This window comes from Equus caballus, chromosome 10 (genome assembly GCF_041296265.1).
Source record: "Equus caballus isolate H_3958 breed thoroughbred chromosome 10, TB-T2T, whole genome shotgun sequence".
NCBI lineage: Eukaryota > Metazoa > Chordata > Mammalia > Perissodactyla > Equidae > Equus > Equus caballus.
This window is the reverse complement of record NC_091693.1, coordinates 68,162,147-68,181,550: the sequence shown is the minus strand read 5'-3', so window position 1 is coordinate 68,181,550 and position 19,404 is coordinate 68,162,147. Positions and strand designations below refer to the sequence as shown.

General features: G+C 34.8%; 1 protein-coding gene and 1 non-coding gene across 5 annotated transcripts in view; one reads left to right on the top strand and one right to left on the bottom strand.

The window, feature by feature from the left end:
• REV3L (REV3 like, DNA directed polymerase zeta catalytic subunit) overlaps window positions 1-19,404 on the top strand; it is a 178,605-nt gene that overhangs the window by 72,764 nt on the left and 86,437 nt on the right. For 2 of the 4 annotated variants that reach the window (XM_070225413.1, XM_023650935.2), the window contains 7 exons: window positions 2,506-2,602; window positions 6,362-6,456; window positions 7,023-7,127; window positions 8,220-8,304; window positions 8,392-8,540; window positions 13,866-13,985; window positions 16,952-17,189. In XM_070225413.1, coding sequence (XP_070081514.1) covers window positions 2,506-2,602; window positions 6,362-6,456; window positions 7,023-7,127; window positions 8,220-8,304; window positions 8,392-8,540; window positions 13,866-13,985; window positions 16,952-17,189 — 889 coding nt within the window. Of the gene's footprint in view, window positions 1-2,505; window positions 2,603-6,361; window positions 6,457-7,022; window positions 7,128-8,219; window positions 8,305-8,388; window positions 8,541-13,865; window positions 13,986-16,951; window positions 17,190-19,404 lie in introns of all 4 variants that reach the window. The other 2 variants (XM_070225412.1, XM_023650934.2) reach the window with 1 other exon arrangement.
• On the bottom strand, window positions 1,593-1,699 carry LOC111775509 (U6 spliceosomal RNA). The gene has a single exon (XR_002811216.1). It is a non-coding gene; the product is annotated as a U6 spliceosomal RNA (small nuclear RNA).

The window sequence follows — 19,404 nt, the reverse complement described above, 5'->3', positions numbered from 1 at the left end:
TTGTCTTTGGGGCTGAGGTGTGTTTCCTGGAGGCAGCATATTGTTGGATCTTGTTCTTTGATCCATCCTGCCACTCTGTGTCTTTTGATTGGGGAGTTCAATCCATTTACATTTAGAGTGATTATTGAGACGTGGGGGCCTACCACAACCATTTTGTGTCTTGTTTTCCACTTTTCTTCAGTTTCCTTTGTTTCTCGTCCCATGGTTTAATCTGTTCTGATGTGGAGCTGCTACTCTCTGTTGTTGTCCTTCTACTTATCTCCTCTGCTCTTGGTTTTGTAGCCCCTTTCCTTTTTTGGATTTTTCAGGAATGAGGGTTTTCCTGAGGATTTCCTGAAGAGGAGGTTTTGTGGCAATGAACTCCCTTAATTTTTGTTTATCTGGGAAAGTTTTTATTTCTCCATCGTATTTGAAGGATATTTTCGCTGGGTAGAGAATTCTCGGCTGTAGATTTTTGTCCTTCAGATTTTTGAATATATCATTCCACTCTCTTCTAGCCTGTAAAGTTTCTGCTGAGAAATCTGCTGATAGCCTGATGGGGGTTCCTTTGTAGGTTAGTTTCTTTTGCCTGGCTGTCCTTAATATTTTCTCCTTGTCGTTGACTTTTGCTAGCTTCACTACTATATGCCGTGGAGTTGGTCTTCTTGCATTGATAAAGTTTGGAGATCTATTGGCTTCTGTCACCTGAAGATCCATCTCCCTCACCAGATTTGGGAAGTTCTCAGCCATTATTTCTTTGAATAGGTTTTCTGCCCCTTTCTCCTTCTCTTCTCCCTCTGGTATACCTATAATCCTTACGTTGCATCTCCTAATTGTGTCTGATAATTCTCGGAGAGTTTCTTCATTTCTTTTAAGTCTTGCTTCTCTCTCCTCCTCTGCCTGCAACAATTCTATATTGCCATCTTCCAAATTGCTAATTCTTTCCTCCATATTATCGGCCCTACTGTTCAGAGCATCTAGATTTTTCTTAATCTCCTCTATTGTGTTCTTCATTTCCAATATTTCTGTTTGGTTCTTCTTTATCGTATCAAACTCTTTTGTGACATAGCTCCTGAACTCGTTGAGTTGTCGGTCAGAATTCTCTCTTAACTCATTGAGAATCTTAATGATGGCTGTTTTGAAGTCATCATCATTTAGGTTATATATCTCATTTTCTTTGGGATTGTTTTCTGTGTATTTGTTACTTTCTTTCTGTTCTGGAGATTTAATGTATTTTTTCATATTCTTGATGTTGTTGATTTGTGCCTCCGCATGGAGATAGAGTTTAGTTGCTCCTTTCACTTGTTTCAGCTGCTGCGGTGGGGGGAGCAGCTGTTTATACTGCACCAACCAGGAACCCTGTCCGTAGTTGCTAACTGGGCCTGGGCCCCTCTTCGTAGCCACAGTGGACCTTTGGATTCCCTCCTCTGCCGTGGGGGCCGTCACAGGGGGGCTTCAGGCTGCAGGTGCCTACTGTTGTTGCCCACCTAGATGCGCTCTCTCCTTGGGGTCTGCAACGGTGTTATGGGCTTTTCCAGCGGCCAGGGGTGGGATCACTTATATTTGTCGCTCCGTTGCTGTCGGCACCCACCAAATCTCACTTGTCCTCTATGAAAAATATGGAACGCTTCACGAATTTGCGTGTCATCCTTGCGCAGGGGCCATGCTAATCTTCTCTGTATCGTTCCAATTTTAGTATATGTGCTGCCGAAGCGAGCACTGTGCATCTGTTTTTGTACCGTTACCATGCTGTTTTGATTACTGTAGCTTTGTAGTATGTTTTGTAGTCAGGGATTTTAATATCTTTCTTAATGTTAAGATTCTTTCTGTGCCACTCATTCAGGCTTTTTCTTATGTGAAGATTTAAATTCCCACAAGAGATCACGGAAAAGTTGCTAAAATTTAGAGAGTACTTCCAAAGCATGACCCCAGGACTCAGTTTCTGAAACTGGGACAACTAAGCAAACATGTGTTGTACCTTCTTCAGTACCAGTAGTATTGTACTAATGGTCATTATATTTGCTTTTGCCCCAGGTTTCCACTCACTGTTACTGCCATTACTTTTGGAATGCATTGTGTATTTTTTGTTGTTCAGGGATTAGTATATTAAAGTATGTTTTATTTTTATCTGGAATCTGCTTCCCACTAGAATTTTAGTTGAGACCCATACAGGATATCCTAGGAATTTAGATTAAACTCTACAAAAATTCTTAATTCTTCTTTTTTTTTAAAAAATGAGATTTTAAACATACCTGCCACAATGGTACATTTAGATGTATCATAATTTTATTCTAGTATGAAAGTATTGTAGTCATTTCTCTCTCATATTCATATATTGCAAATACATTTTTCCCCTCTTCGTTTGGAACCATTACTCTCAACTGTGCATATGTATTCTTACCTGTGTGTGAATTTTAGGACACAATTTTAGGAACTAGACATATAGGTCATATATTATTTTACTTAAAGGGTAGTTATATGCAAGTTAAAAGTAGAACTTCTCCACTTTTACCTTTCTGTTCCTAGGTAATCCATTGCATCCAACTGGATCTTGCAAGGATCGGCTACCAGGAAATTCTCTTACTGGTACTTTATTTCGGTGGGAAGAAAATGAAATACCAAGGTTAGTTGATGTTGTAGAGGAAAAGAAAACTTATTCACGTGTATCCTACTGTATTCATAAATCAGTGGTTACCATAATTTAATTTTAACCTTATATTTGTTTTTTTAATCTGTAAGTTTATCAAAAAAGCAAGTCTCAACATTAGTATGTTAGATGGATTCATAGATTTTAGAAACAGACCATGAAAATATACCTGATTATTACCTAATTAATAAAAGGAATCTGGTTGTAAATGTTTATATGTCTCTCCAACATCCATCTTCATCTTGCATTCTAAATTGATATCCTATAACTTGCCAGGTAAAAATCACATAATGAAATAATTTAAAACCTAAATAGCAAATACTTTTAATAAAAATAACCCCTCAAATTTCTAAATATTAAGTATTTATGGAAAAAAGTGGGTTGACATACTGTGTATGAATAATATCATTTGTGATTTCTTGTGACTATTTTATAAATTATCAATAATAGCTTTATCTGCATAGAACTCAGAGGGAGTTCTGTTTTATACTACAAAGTATTGCCCAAACTTTCTTGATCCTTTTATTGAGCAGTTGGGTATTGGCAGGGTGGTTATGGTTTTCCGCTCTTCACTACACGTCCCCTGATGCTTTTTAAAACAGCAGATATTTTTAATGAAGAATGCAAGGTGGAAAAAATGTTTAAATGACTTTATTTTTTATTTCATGATAAGAAAATGTGAATTTGTTAATTGAAGATAAACTATCGTAAAAATATTTGTTTAGAGCTTAATTTATGTAGCTTAAGATCGTAATATGTACCTGACAAAATTTCCATATTATAGAATTACTTGGGCTTTTTAATGCCTAAAATCAAGAAAGAATCTCATTAAATAATAATAGAAATACATTGTTTTATGACCGGAATATCATACCAGAATGAGACTTCGAAAACTTCAAAGTGACATGGACAGTTAGTGACTTGCCTTACCTCTTGGTTTAGCTCAACAAATATCAGGACTTTTTGATAAACACACACACACATGCGCTTACACATACACATGTACTTCTTGGTTCCTTTGGAGATAAGCAGAATTGTTTTTATAATCTTGTTGAAATGGTATTAAGTTTAGAGAGAGTGTTATTTACCACATGAGATTCAAGTTCCAATTTGTCCAGAGCAGAGTGACCAACAAGCTATTTGCTGTCTCAGTTTTATGCCTGTGATGCAGTCCCTCTCTCTCTCTAAAATTGGAGCAAATCAGCTTGACCCAAGGATTTTACCTACTGGCTAGATCCCCCTTGGTTTTCAAAGTTTTACATTTACTAAACTGTTTTTTGCACGATCAATTAAAATCAAAGTTTATTTGTATTTGAAGCCCTTTTGAACAAACGTCTTTTTGATTAGATCATAAAACTAGTAAAGCCCCACTGGTTAGGAGTAAGTTTGGGGAAACCCTCTGTATTATAATGAAAAGCTCAAATTTTAGAATGTTTTTAAGGAGCCTATTTTATTACTTTTTTTTAACAATTTAAAGATTTTATTTTTTTCCTTTTTCTCCCCAAAGCCCCCCAGTACATAGTTGTATATTCTTCCTTGTGGGTCCATCTAGTTGTGGCATGTGGGACGCTGCCTCAGCATGGTTTGATGAGCAGTGCCATGTCCGCGCCCAGTACTCAAAGCAAGGAAACACTGGGCCACCTGCAGCGGAGCACGCGAACTTAACCACTCGGCCACGGGGCCAGCCCCGCTATTTTGTTACTTTTAAGAGTTGGCAAATTATAAACAAAGATATGAGTAGGCAAACTGGTGAAATTAGACAAGGTATTCGGAATTAGAATTTATAATAAATGTAGGATAGTTACATATTTTTGTCTCAGATTACCCCATAAATTTGTATTCTGGGGATGCTTATATTGTATTCAACATGAAAGTCCATAATTTCATCAAGTACAAATAACAATGTAAAAAAATTTTGCCATAAATCAGTACTCTGATATTTTATTAGTCTCATTTCTATGCCAGTGCTAGCACCTTCTTCTGGGTACCTTTTTTTTTTCTCTTAACAAAGAAATGTTTTTTATCCCTTCATAAACATTATTACAAGGGCCATAACAAATAGAGAGCAACAAACTTGTAATAAGATGAGAGTGCTGAGTAAGCAGTTCTCCTACTTATTTGCTAGCTCATTGTAAATTACCACATATCACGAACATTCAGGATCATTTGCTGGAGTGTTGAATCCACAAAGTAGAGTCTACTGCATTAATCTCAACCCTGGTTGTCCATCAGAATGATCTGAAGAGATTTTTAAAGTTATAGATGTCTGAACTTCCCCCTCAGTGTTTCTAATTAGTAGGTCTGTGGTGTTAAGCTATGACCAGAAATGTTCAGGGAGGCCCAATTGTCTAATTGCCATTGTGTTACTTATCTACTTTTCATGACTAAAATGCATGGTCTACATGTATTTGCTGACTCAAATTTTTTATTCATGCTTTTTCTATATGCTGGAAACAGGTCATTAATTCTGAAAACTACTTCCTTTCCCTAGGAACATCTTCTATTCAGAATGTCTGAAGTAGTTTTGTAATAAGAGCTGGAGATAGTTGTAAATTTCTACTATAAGATTGCATTATTTGATGTTACTGTTTCCCTCCTTTGTCACCAATGTGCTACTTCTGGACAATTTACCCTTGAAATTTACAATATAATTCTTCCAAAAATTGTGAAACTTTTTAGTATAAGGACAAAGCAAAACCATGTGTGTTTTGTGTTTCTCTGTATACATGTATGTTTATTTAAATTGTAAGATTTCTGTGGTTTAACAAGTTAATAATTTCTAATGTTCCATCAAAATTTTCTTAGGGATAGACAATGGAAAATAAGGTTTAGCTAATATGTTTCTCTTAAAATAAAAATGTTAATGAAATCTGCCATCACCCACTTCCTAGTAAAAGTTCTCTCCTTTTCATTTGGCGCCCATATGGGTAGGAGATCTAAATCGTAGAATGAGTAAACTGAGATCCACGTTAGACATTGTATGTTCATTCTGTCAACAGGGACAGTTATATGGTGTCTTCCTAATCTTTTTTGTGGCTCTGATGAAAAACAAAAATGCTTTTGAGTCAGCATTAGTGGGAACAACCCTCTGTAATTCTCATAAAAAATTAATGACCTCATGCTGTCACCACATCTCCTAGCTGTCACTCCGCTGTTGAACCTATGTGGTTTCTCAGTTCTGTCATTAGGGAGAACTTTAAAGCTTTCCCCAGCTCAGCAGTAGTTGAGGGCAGGGAGAACAGTGTCATTTACCTACTTTTTCAGTATGCTCACCTACCCTCGTCTCTTGTTGCATATTCTCTTCTCATTTTTTTTTAAACCATCTATGACTGCTGAGAAAGCTGCCTCTGGGCAAATGATTGCATATGGGTATGGTTTTGATGCATCCCTCTATCGTCCCTCTGTTATCTTATCCCATTTTGCCCTGGATATGACTCACGTGCTAAAATGTTATATTTCTTATATAGAAAGTGTCATGAACCAAAATATGTAAAATTTGCTGCAAAAGGATCTCAATAGACTGTCAATATAATAGGTTTTGTATTTTTCTCCGTTTTTCATTTCTTTATGTGTACACACACAGTATCAATTATGTCACGAATAACTGTGAATTAATATAATATCACTGGCTTTTCTGATTATCACCTAAACATGAAAAATTGTATAAGTAAGAAAAATCTTCAGAAAATTTGCTCTTACATAATTAGTGTGTTTTTTGATATCTTTTTAATACAGCTCATTAATACTGGAAGGTGTTGAACCTCAGAGTACATGTGAATTAGAAGTGGATGCTGTAGCTGCTGATATCTTAAATCGGCTGGACATTGAAGGTAATACACAATTATTCTTAATGTAAGTTTTTATTTATAAAAATTAATGACCTAAGTAGAGTGGAGAAAGTAGGGAAGAAAACATTACTAGGGAAGTAAGATGTTATAGGAGGATGCAAGATGTCATGTAGATTGCTTCTCTATCTCTGATGAGATACTCATTTTTTTTTAGTTTCCATTTTCATTCATATGAGTATGTTTTCATAGACATGAACCTAAAGTAAGTGTGACACTAAATAAATTAGCCATTATAAACGAGTTTAATATAGTCTGCCTTTTAGTATTTTTATATTCAGGTTTTATGCCAGGGAGGGGACCCTTAGGTCTATTGGCTATCATCAAATGTTTGAATCTTATTCACCTGCTGGGTTTTGGGGAACCAATAGGAAGAAAACTAAAACGGAGTAGCATAATAAATGTAGGTTGGGATAGTTTGTCTGTTTTATTACACAAAATAAGTAATTATTTTTCTTAAAAGTCAGTATTTAAAAAGTTTGGATTTCTTTTTTTAAGCAAGTATTTTTCACTTTGACCTTTATAGTAGTGAAGTGTTGTTGTGATTACAGCTCAAATTGGTGGAAACCCTGGTCTACAGGCCATCTGGGAAGATGAAAAGCAACGGCGAAGAAACAGAAATGAAACTTCTCAAATTAGCCAACCCGAATCACAAGGTATGAACCTAATAGGACTGGTTTATTTTTTTTAACTAGGTATTTTAATGGAAAAGTTTAAGCCATTAATTTACCTTGACATTCGATTTTACTTTTTGAATTACCTTTAAATTTCCTATATTTTTTCTTATTGTCGTTGCTCTGAACTGTAATTTTTACCTCCCAAGTGTCACTCATTGTCTCTCTCCCGGTAAGAAATAGACCTGTTCATTGTCCTCGGTTTTCACCATACCTTGTCCTCTTGCCCCACCTATTTGCTCCTTTTTCATTCTCTAGTATATTCTAGTCTTCTCTATTTCCAAATGAACTGTAGAATACTCACAGAGATGATGAATCCCAACTTAGAAACACTGTATTTAGTTCATTAAGCTTTGAAAATGTAACCCATGAAATACTGCCCCCAAATTGTTTTCTTGGAGATGTTATATAAACTCTCACTTTGATCATCTTGTACAGCTCTGAAGGGAAATATTCATTTTATTTATTATTAAACCCTGCTACATTCAAAAAGAATTTGAGGGGGCTCAATTAAATGCCATGGATACAACAAAATTTTAAAAATAAAGGTAAAAGAATAAAAGACGTAATTCAAAAGGCAAATGTATTTGAAATACAGTAGTAAGCCTGAAGTCCAATTAAAATTTTTTAATAAAATTTGAAGTCAAATTAAAGTTTTTATTATAGTGTTTGGACACTAAAAATGCCTTGAGAAATTTCTAATGCTTTTTATACCTTTTAAAATAGGAATACTGTATTTTATAAAGGGAAAATATTATATTTTATGAAGGGAAAACTGCTAGGTTCAGGGCATATGATACATTTATAGGAAGAGAACAGTGTTTTTCTGCTCTGGATTTAAGTCTAATTATAGAACTTAATCTTGAACTGACTTTATGTGCTTAATTTTATAGCTTTAGTAACAACCATTTCTTTCTTGTTTGATTTTTATAATAGGACTGCTTTTGGGTGGTGTTCTGTGTGTCAAGAAAAGGATAGGAAATTGCTACCATTTTAAAAGCTACTCTAGGAGAAAGGGAAAATGTTTCTTTCGTTTGCTATCTACATTTTTTAATGCACTTTTACAATTCAAAGATCGCAGGTTTGTGCCAGCAACAGAAAATGAAAAAAAATTTCAGAAGAGACTTCAGGAAATTCTCAAACAGAATGATTTCTCTGTGTAAGTGGTTATTTATTACAGATCTCAGAACTAATTTTATTGCTTTGTTGTCTAGTTTGTTATAAAGGTTATGTTTTAATTAAGCAGAACATTATCAGGATCTGTGGACTACAGTGACGGATCCCAGGAGTTCTCTGCTGAGTTAACATTGCACCCTGAGGTTCTGTCTCCTGAAATTCTGCAGTGTACGCCAGCTAATATGGTAGAAGTCCATAAAGACACAGAGTTGAGCAAAGGTGAGGTTTCCTTTTCAAGTATACGGAAAATACCCTAACAGACATCCATATATCTAGCACTGAGACATTAGTATGTGGTTAAGTTGGCTAAGTTTTTTTCCCCCCTAAGAAATAAACATCATAAATATGGCAAAAACCTCTCTCCTATTCCTCTAACTTTTCTTCATCTCTAGAGCTAAGCATTGTTCTGAAGTTAGTGCAAACTGTTACCATGTGTGATTTTATATTTTCTTATATATGTATGTCCACAATATATACTATTATTTTAGATTTTAAATTTTACATAAATGGTGTTCTATTTGGCATACATTAAGCAACTTGCTTTTTTTCATTCAACATGTTTTTAACAACTGAATTAAGATATAATTTACATGAGGGAAAATTCACTCATTTTAAGTATATGATGCAGTGATTTATAGTAAATTTACAGAGTTGTGCAAACATCTGCATAATTCAATTTAAGAACATTTCCTTCACCTCCAAAAGGTTCCTTGTGTCCATTTGCAGTCACACCTGTTCCCACCTCCAGCCCCAAATAACTACTAATCTACTTTCTTGTCTCTCAAGATTTGCCTTCTCTGGATATGTCATATAAATGAAATCATACAATATGTGATCTTTTGTGTCTTGCTTCTTTCACTTAGCATAATCTTTTCAGGTTCATCCATATTGTAGTGTCTATCAGTATTTCATTTCTTTTTATTGCCGAATAGTATTGCATTGTATGGATATACCATATTTTGTTAATTCATTTATCAGTTGATGGATATTTGGGTCGTTTTTTACTTTTTGGCTCTTAAGAATAATGCTGCTTATGAACATTTGTATACAAGTCTTTGTGTGGATACATATTTTCATTTCTCTTGAGTGTATACCAAGGAGTGAAATTGCTCAGTCATTTGGTAAATTTGTGTTTAATTTTTTAATAAACTGCCAAACTGTTTTCCAAAGTGATTGCACTGTTTAACATTCCCACCAGCAATATGTGAGAGTCCCAGTGACCCAACATCCTTACTAACCTTGTTATTATCTGTCTTCTTTATATATCCGTCCTAGTGTGTGTGAAATGGCATCTCATTATGGTTTTAATTATTTCCCTTATTACTAATGATGTTGAGTATCTTTTATGTCAACATTATGACTTTGAAATCTATCTTGTTCATAATGTTTCTAGGTCATTCATTTTAACTGCTGATTAGTGTTCCTTTGTACGACTAAACAGATTTATCTGTTTCTCTACAACTATTAGATGGTTTTCACTTTTGCACTGTTATTAACAGTGTTATATCTGTCACCTTGTGGCTCTGTGCAAGAGTTTCTCTACAGAAGACATATGGAAGTGTAATTTGCCAGGTTTTAGGGTATGTGTATTGTACTCTACCTAGATCGCATGACAGGGTTTCTGTAATGCAATTAGCTTATACATGATTGCTAAATGAGAGAATAATGAAAGGTTTATCCAGAAGTCACATTGTTCTTTCCACAGTTTTTCTAGGCAAGGGCAGCCAGGTTAGCAGGAGTAGAATTACAGTCTTCAGCAGGAAAGGAAAAGCTGTCTTTTCACTGCTGTATTGGCAGTAGGGGCTCTTTTGACTGTGTGAAACAGCAACTAAAAATGAGCACCTACACCAGGGCTTCCTCCCTCCTTAAGATTTGCATCCCAGCATTGCACAATCTCTGACTCGTGGCACGTTGCACATCTCCTGAGCTCACCTTAATGGCAGCCCACTGGCTCAGAGCTCTACTTTCATTTGCTTTGTCTAAGTATCTACCAGCCACATCTCTGATCAAAATGCACCCAACATTTCCATACTATTATTTTCCCTGCATTTTTAGTAGCCTTTATAACTGCCTCCAGCCACACTGAGCTGTCTGCCTGACTGATCAGAGTTACCTCCTGGGGTACCAATTACTGATTTTGTCAATGCTCTAATTACAAAGTTGCATAAGTTTTGCCTTAACCTTTTTGTTCTCCTACAAACCCTTTTATTTTCAGTGCTCAGTTTTTCAGATTTTGAAGTATTTTAATAATAAAAATATCACATTGTATTAGTAATGCCAGTATTAAAGAATTGTCCAGTAAAATGATCTACCTAAGTTTATATTCCCACAATTTATTAGACCTTATATTTCTCTATTTCCCTACATCCTCAACAACATTTGATAGTGCCAGGTGTAAAACTTTTTGCCATTATGATTCAAAACCTGGTTTACAAGTCCTTCCCTACCCTGAGGTAATGAAAGTTTTCATTCTTAAGGCTTATGTGTGCTTACACTTTGGTTTTTCACATTTAGGTCTTCAATTCATCTGAAATTTTACTTGTATATATAGTAAGGATCTAATTGTAATAAATAGCTGCTTGTTCCAACATACTTAGTTGGGTTTTTTTCCATGAATTGTCCCACTTCAGTCATGTTCCCCTGTGTTAATATCATGCCGTTGTAATTACTGTTGCTTTATAAGTATAAGGGGCAGATCTTCCCTTATTTGGCTTCAAAATTGTCTTGTCTATTTGATCTTTAAAAAAAGTTCCCCCATATTAATTTTAGGATCAGATTGTTTTGTTTCTGGGAAGAACCCTGTTGAGATTTTATTGGGAATTCATTGAATTTATAGACCAATTTAGGAACATTTTTAATCTTTTTTGAAGAAGAAGAAGAAGAAGATTAGCCCTGAGCTAACTGCTGCCAATCCTCCTCTTTTCGCTGAGGAAGACTGGCCTTGAGCTAACATCCATGCCCATCTTCCTCTACTTTATATGTGGGACGCCTACCACAGCATGGCGTGCCAAGCGGTGCCGTGTCTGCACCGGGGATCCGAACTGGCAAACCCCGGGCCACCGAAGCAGAACATGGGCACTTAACCACTGCACCACTGGGCCGGCCCCCCGAACATTTTTAATCTTTATACCAAATAGTTTCATCAGTGAACATGATCTATTTCTCATTTTATTTGGTCTTCTTTCATATATTTCAATAAAGTTTTGCAATTTTCTTTGTAAAATTATTTTATATCTTTTGTAATATATACTCCAGGTGCTTTATAATTGTTACAGTTTTAAGTTTTATTTTTAAAAAATTACGTCATCTTATTGCTGATATTTAGGAACTTCACTGACCTTTGTATACCAGTCTTATATCCAGCAATGTTTATGAGTGCCAGTGGTTTCTATGTCTTTTCCATTGGAGTTTCTGTGTGTAGAGTTGTCTTCTACAAATAACAGTTTTATTGCTTCTCTTCCCATTGTCATATTTTTTTTTCAAATGTTTTAATCACTGCTTAGGGACTCAAAGATAATGTTAAGTAGAAATGATAATAGTCTTTTTCCTGGCTTTAAAAGGAATGCCTCCATATTTCATCAATTATGATATTTACTATAGGATATTGGTAGATAAACTTTAATCAGATTAAGTAATATCGCTTCCATTTCTTGTTTACCAAGAAGTTTGGAGTTTTACTTTTTTAATCATGAATGAATATTAAAGTTTACCCAAATATTCTTTTCTGAATTTATTGACATAATCACAATTTTTCTCTTTTATTCTGTTAATGTAGTAATGTTAAAGTAATTTTTATTTTCTAATGTTTAACTGTGCACTCCTGAAATAAACTCTTCTTTGTCACAATGTGGTGTGTTGTTTCAAGCATTGCTATATCTGCTTTGCTAATATTTTACTTATAGAGTTTTAACTTTTTTTTTTTTAAATAATTGAGAAAGATCCATACTTTGCCTCATTAAATGAGTTGTGGGGCTTTCCCTCTTTTTCAACTCTCTTTTCAAGAATTTTTGTTAGGTTGATGTAATCTGTTTCTTGGAGATTTGATAGACCTAGTATGTAAAACCATCCAGACTTAGTGTAGTTTTTTGTGGGTAGGTTTGGTGTTGGGGGCAGGAGGAGAAGGGGATCAATTTTAAACCTCAAATTCAACTTCCACAGTTGTTATAGATCTACTCAAGCTTTCTATTTCTCTTTGAACTGGGTTTTGTGTCATATTTTTCCTATGAAATTAGTCATTTTATCTGGTTTTTCCATGTTTTTAGTATAAAGCTATTCATAGTATTAGTTTAACATCTCTCTTTTTCCTTTGGCACTTCCCCTTTTATTTGAAACATAATTTATTTATGCCTTTTTCTATTTTGTTTTGATCATTCCTGCCAGTCGTCTGTTTTATTATTAGTTTCAGAGAACCGCCTTTTGTTTTTACTGATCCTCTCAATTGTCTTTTGTTTTGGGATTAGCTATTTTCATAGTTCTCTGTTTGTTCTCTTGTTTTGATTAAATACTCTTTATTAACCCAGTTAGGTCATAGGATGTTTAAAAATATTTCTTCCTGAAGCTTTTAACTCTCTTTTAAAAACTGTTGAAAACATTAAGTGTGAATACTAGAAACAGAAAAATAGAACTGTTTTCCAGTTAGCTCTCTTACAACTGCCTGCCATTTTTGCTCTAAAGTCTTATTTTCCCTACTACTATTTGCTTTGTATTCTCTATCTCACCCTTTGACTAGATTTTAATAGGAGATTATTTTATTTTTGTTCTTAAAATTATTTAATCTCTCTGTACATTAGACCTTCATAAAAATAACGTCGAAAGATTTAAATATAAATATATTTTTCTTTGGTGAGGAAGATTGGCCCAGAGCTAACATCTGTTGCCAGTCTTCCTCTTTTTGCTTGAAGAAGGTTGTCAGTAAGCTAACGTCTGTGGCAGTCTTCCTCTATTTTGTGTGTGGGACACCGCCACAGCATGGTTTGATGAGTGATATGTAGGTCTACACCTGGGATCTGAACCTGCGAACCCCAGGCCACTAAGCAGAGGGTGCAAACTTAACCACTACACCACCAGGCCAGCCCCGAAAGACATGTGTTTAGATCATGAGTTGAAAGTTTTCTGAGAAATATAAAATTAAAGTAAAATGAATTTATTTGTAATTTTTAAACCATAGAGAATAAAGAATTTTATTATTCAAATAAGACAGTTTGTCTTTTCTTTTCCCTTTGTATATTTTAATGTGCAATGATTTTTATCCGAGTAATATACCTATTTGTACAAACTAGGTCGGATTGAAGAGGCTAAAGAGATTGCAGATTTTTAGTGATTCACAGATTCAGGAGTTTTTTTTTTAATTACTCCATGTGACTGGCTAGATATTCCTGTGGTTTTTATTAAATTTTATTATGTTTGTATTTTACATATATCACCAGCAGTTCAAAATTTTAAATAGGTTTACACTGTAATGCTCCCTATTTACACAAATTCTAAACTATAAATTTTAGAGTTAGGCCATTGCTTTAATGTTTTTGTATTCTTTGTCATCTTAAGGTCACACTAGACACAAAGTGGAAGAAGCTCTTATTAATGAAGAAGCAATTTTGAACCTTATGGAAAATAGTCAGACTTTTCAGCCTTTGGCTCAAAGACTGAGTGAGTCACCAGTTTTCTGTAAGTAACAGTTCTACCATAAATTTTCAGTATTTTAAATCGACAAAAGTACGTATGTGAGGGGTATTTTTTTTCTTTGATTTGAAGAGGTTAGTGTTGCATATTCAATAAATCCTTGCTCTAGTTAGTATAAAAGTGAAACCTCAAATTAAATGAAGTAGCTTTCTTTTTTGTTTTCTCCGCAGCTTTTTCTAGAAATTAATTAAAGGAAAATAATTCCGTTTGTTTTTTAACTTCACTTTGGTTGGAAGAACACCATATTGCTTTAGGGGGAACATGTGCTTATTTTGAATTAAAATTCTCTAAAATTAAGTACATAGTAAAATACCATAAATGATTCTTTCTCGGTGAGTGTCAGAAATTTCCCTGGACAATTCTTTCAAGCCATTAATTTTTGGCTACTGTAGAACATGACAGTTATTTCTGAGTGTCCTTGCATCTCCCTAAAGGCATTTTCATTAGCGTCATAAGCCGTTTGCTAGGTTTCATTTCAATAATTTAGTCTGAATTACTGATATCTTTTTCACAAATTTTTTAAAAATTTCATTGCAGAAAGTGAAATATTGAACTTCATGCCTCTTGTTTTGCTTGGTATAGTGATTTTATGTTTCTTTCCTTGCTCACTTTCTGTTTTTTCATATTGTATCAAATGAGGTATAGCATCAAATGTGATCCTAGTTTCTCTCTGTTAACTACATTTTCATTTGAATGGAATACAAATTGGCTGACTAGGGACATTACCAAAATTATTGTACACAAATTCAAGAACATTTTAGACAGGAGTAAGAAAAATTGTTTTTCAATGAATGGCATATGCAGAAAGAAATGACCCAAAGACCACGTTTAAAAATTAATTTGAAGTTTATAATCTAAAATGTTCTGTTTCTCCATCTGAATGAATGAGCAAATAAATAAATTTATATAGACTTAAATTACATTCTAGTTATAAAAAACAAACAGTGAAAACAGAGGAACATAGAGAAAATTAAAGAATTGACAAAGAGAAGGGAGAGAGGCATATCCTTATTTCATTACATTAGGCAAATATCATATATCGTGAGCAGATATAATTCCACCTGGCCTAAGCAGATATAATTCCACCTGGCCTAAGGTTGCAAAAATGCAATCTCAATGTTAGTCAAAGAGCTGAGAGTCAAATATCTATAATTCATTTGCTAATGTTAATCTTTTTAAAGTGTGAAGCAGGAAAAATAAACTGCAATTCTAGGTTTAAGAAATGCATTTTTTCCAAAATGGCTCTTATAAGCAAATATCTTCATTTTTGCTTTATATTTGGCAGCACGATTGAACCAATTTCTCTAATGTCAACAAAGAAAACCTGAAACTTGATATTTTAGTAAATGGTGAATATGTTATCTAATTTTACAGAAAAAAAGTTTGTGTACTAGATTAGAGCAAACCTCCATCTTTCTGGTCTTTTTTTTGTTTTAGTATATGATTCACATACTATAAAATTCACCTTCTAATGTGTACATTTCAGTGATTTTTAGCATATTCATGGAGTTATGCAATCATTACCACTATTTAATTCCAGGACATTTTTATCACCCCAAAAAGAAACCCCATTATCCATTAGCAGTCACTCCCTGTTCTTCCGTCTTCTCAGCCCCTGGCAACTACTAATCTCTTTCTTTTTTGCTGGATTTACCTATTTTTGGCATTTCATATAAATGGAATCATATATCTTTTTGTTTCTGGCTTCTTTCACTTAACATGATGTTTTCACAGTTCATCCATGTTGTAGCACGGATCAGTACTTCATTGCTTTTTAATGCTGAATAATATTCCATCGTATGGATATAACTTACGTCATTTATGTATTCTTCAGTTGATGGAAATCTGGGTTGTTTTCACTTTTTTGGCTATTATGAATAATGCTGTGATTATTCCTGTGTAGGTTTTTGTTTGGATATATATTTTCAGTTCTCTTGGGTATGTACCTCGGAATGGAATTGCTGGGTCATATAGTAACTCTATGTTTAACATTTTGAATAACTGCCAAACTTTTTGCCTAAGTGGCTGTACCATTTTACAATCTGACCAGCAATGTATGAGGGCTCCAGTTTCTTTACATCCTTGTCAACATTTGCTATTATCTGTCTTTGATTTTAGCATCCCTACTGTATGAGATACAATCGTATCTCATTGTGGTCTTCAAGGTTTTTTAAGTAATTTTATTAACCACTTTTAAAGCTCTCTTGTGTTTTTCAGCAACAATTTTCCTTTGACCATCCTTTGAGCTGAGTAAAGCTTATGTGAGGGATGAGGTGTTTACATGTATTGTTTTTAAGTCACTTTCTTTTTCTTTTTTTTTTTTTGAGGAAGATTAGCCCTGAGCTAACTGCTGCCAATCCTCCCTCCTCTTTTTGCTGAGGAAGACTGGCCTTGAGCTAGCATCCATGCCCATCTTCCTCTACTTTATATATGGGACACCTACCACAGCATGGCTTGCCAAGCAGTGCCATGTCCGCACCCAGGATCCAAACCAGCGAACCCTGGGCCACCGAAGCAGAACGTGCACACTTAACCGTTGCACCACCAGGCCGGCCCCTAAGTCACTTTCTTATCATTTTCATATATTTATTGCATATTTTATATTTATTTTGAACACTTGTGACCATATTTGGTTTAGTTAAGTTTGCAGTTAGAGCTTGAGCAGCTTGTTAAAATGTAAGTTCCTGGGCCCTACCTCAGAAATTGTGTTTCGGGAGATATGGAGTGAGGTCTGGGGATGTTCTTTTTTATAAGGACAGAAAATCATTCTAATGCAGATGTTCCAAGGATCATACTGTGATGGAGGAGCTTTGTCAGCGTCTTTGCACCAGCTGTATTCTTTCAGCATGTGCCAGTATCTATGATTTTGTTGTTATTTTATAATTATCTGAATTGTTGAATTATTTAGAAAACTTAAGTTATTTGTTGGTGATGCTTCACTTGTTTTGTAGTGGACAGTAGTCCTGATGAGGCTCTGGTACGTCTTCTTGCTGGTTTGGAAAATGATGGATATCAGGGAGAAAGAAATAGGATGCCGTCACAATGTCACTCCTTTGGAAACACTAAAAATCTCCAAAATAGTGATGATGAAGAAAATGAACCACAGATTGAAAAAGAAGAAATGGAGCTTAGTCTGGTGATGTCTCAGAGATGGGACAGCAATATTGAAGAACATTGTGCCAAAAAGAGGTAACGTTTGAGTTATTTCAGTTGGTTTAATAACATGCTTTAGTAATTATCACAGTTCTTCTTTAATCAGAAATTATTTCTTACTATTATGCATAACATAAAATGTTATAAATTTACTTTTAAATCCCTTTTAAGTAGTGCTTTGTCTTTCACGTGGTGTAATTTCATATTCCAAGAAAAATAAAATTTTGCTACATTAAAAAAATAAGCTTAACTTTTATTTTCTTTTTTCCCAGTTTTATTGAGATATAATTGACTTTTATCACTATATGAGTTTCAGGTGTACAGCATAAAAGTTGACTTACATATATTGTGAAATGATTACCACAGTAAGTTTAGTTAACGTCCATCACCTCATGTAGACACAATAAAAAGAAATGGGGAAAAAATTGGGGGAGAGAAGAAAAAAAATTTTCTCCTTGTAACAAGAACTCTTCTCTTAAGATCTTTCCTATAGGGGCCGACCCGGTGGCCAACTGGTTAAGTTGGTGCACTCTGCTTCAGCAGCCCAGGGTTTCCCTGGTTCAGATCCTGGGCATGGACCTAGCACCACTCGTCAGGCCATGCTGAGGTGGTGTCCCACATAGCACAACCAGAAGGACCTACAGCTAGAATATACAACTATGTACTGGGGGGCTTTGGGGAAAAGAAGAAGGAGGAAAAAAAGAACTTTCCTATATATCATATTAGCAGTGGTAACTGTAGTCATCATATTGTACATTATCTCCCTAGTACTTACTTATCTTATAACTGAAAGTTTGTACCTTTTTACCACCTTCCTCCAATTCCTCCTTCCCCCATAAACCTAATGTTTAGAAATCATCCATTTATCTATGCAGTATTAATATGTGTGAGTAATAAATGGGGCAAAATAGAAGTGCCTCCTTATCCCAGAACTTGGGGAAAAAGAATGCCCTCTGAGTGTTAAACTGTGAAGGGTCGGGGCAACAACTTTAGTCAGCTTTGAAGACAAGGATGGCTTCTAGTCTGATTAGACTGAAAGAATTCAATATTAAAAATAAATAAATAAAAGAGTCCCAGAAGCAGACACTGGTATTCTGGTTCATTTCTCAAGGTAAATGAATAAGATGGTGCTGTGGTTTTATATCACTCTCTTGTTACCTTGATTGGTTTGAGTCTGCCCCTCAGCTGTATGCTCTATGTATAGAAGAAATTAGGCCTCTGAGCCCAAAACACTGAGTATGCCTCTCCTTTAAACTTCCGTAGGCAGTACTAAAATTTTTTCTTTTTTTTTTTTAAAGATTTTATTATTTCCTTTTTCTCCCCAAAGCCCCCCGGTACATAGTTGTATATTCTTCGTTGTGGGTTCTTCTAGTTGTGGCATGTGGGACGCTGCCTCAGCATGGTCTGATGAGCAGTGCCATGTCTGCGCCCAGGATTCGAACCAACGAAACACTGGGCTGCCTGCAGCAGAGCGCGTGAACTTAACCACTCGGCCACGGGGCCAGCCCCGGCAGTACTAAAATTTTTGAAGTTTGTGTTTGAAATTTTCACCCCTAAAGCCATTATTGAAAGGTGAAAGAAGTTAATCCATAAATTATATTTATACATATTACATGTTTACATATATATTAAATAGATATGTAATATTTCTCTAGTTTCTCAGCACTACCTAATATAAAAAATAAAATTTCTGATCCCTTCTCCTGTTATGTGTGTATATATCAAAATCTTCTCTTCTATATTTTCACAGAATGCTCCTACAAAGAATTTCATTTTCATTCCATGAGTAGGAAATTCCAGAACTGCAAAATATTATTTCATGCTTTCTTCCTAGTTTCACATACTCACTCCCCTTTGCTGTCACAGTGATAAATCATTCAGAGACTCAGCTCCTTGACCTTTGAAGACCTAATTTTACCTGGTCCAGACAGAATCACTGTTTGATTTCCTGATAGATTTGACCCTCAGCCATGTCATAGAATGCCTTTTGCTGATATTTCCTACTCTATTAAAAAAAGAAGTGAAGTAAAGACATAAAACTTCTTTGTAGCTATTCTATAAATTGTTTTGTCAGGTTTTTTTGTATAAACTTTATAAATCTTTTCATGACATCATATCCTGTTGGGAAATGCCTCAACCACGTCAGCCTCATTTGGAACATAGGCAGTCCTTAATGACAGTGCTATAAAATCGTTTTGTTCTTCTTTCTCTGTTCCTTAGTTCTGTAATAACACCACTTTCCTCCCAACTT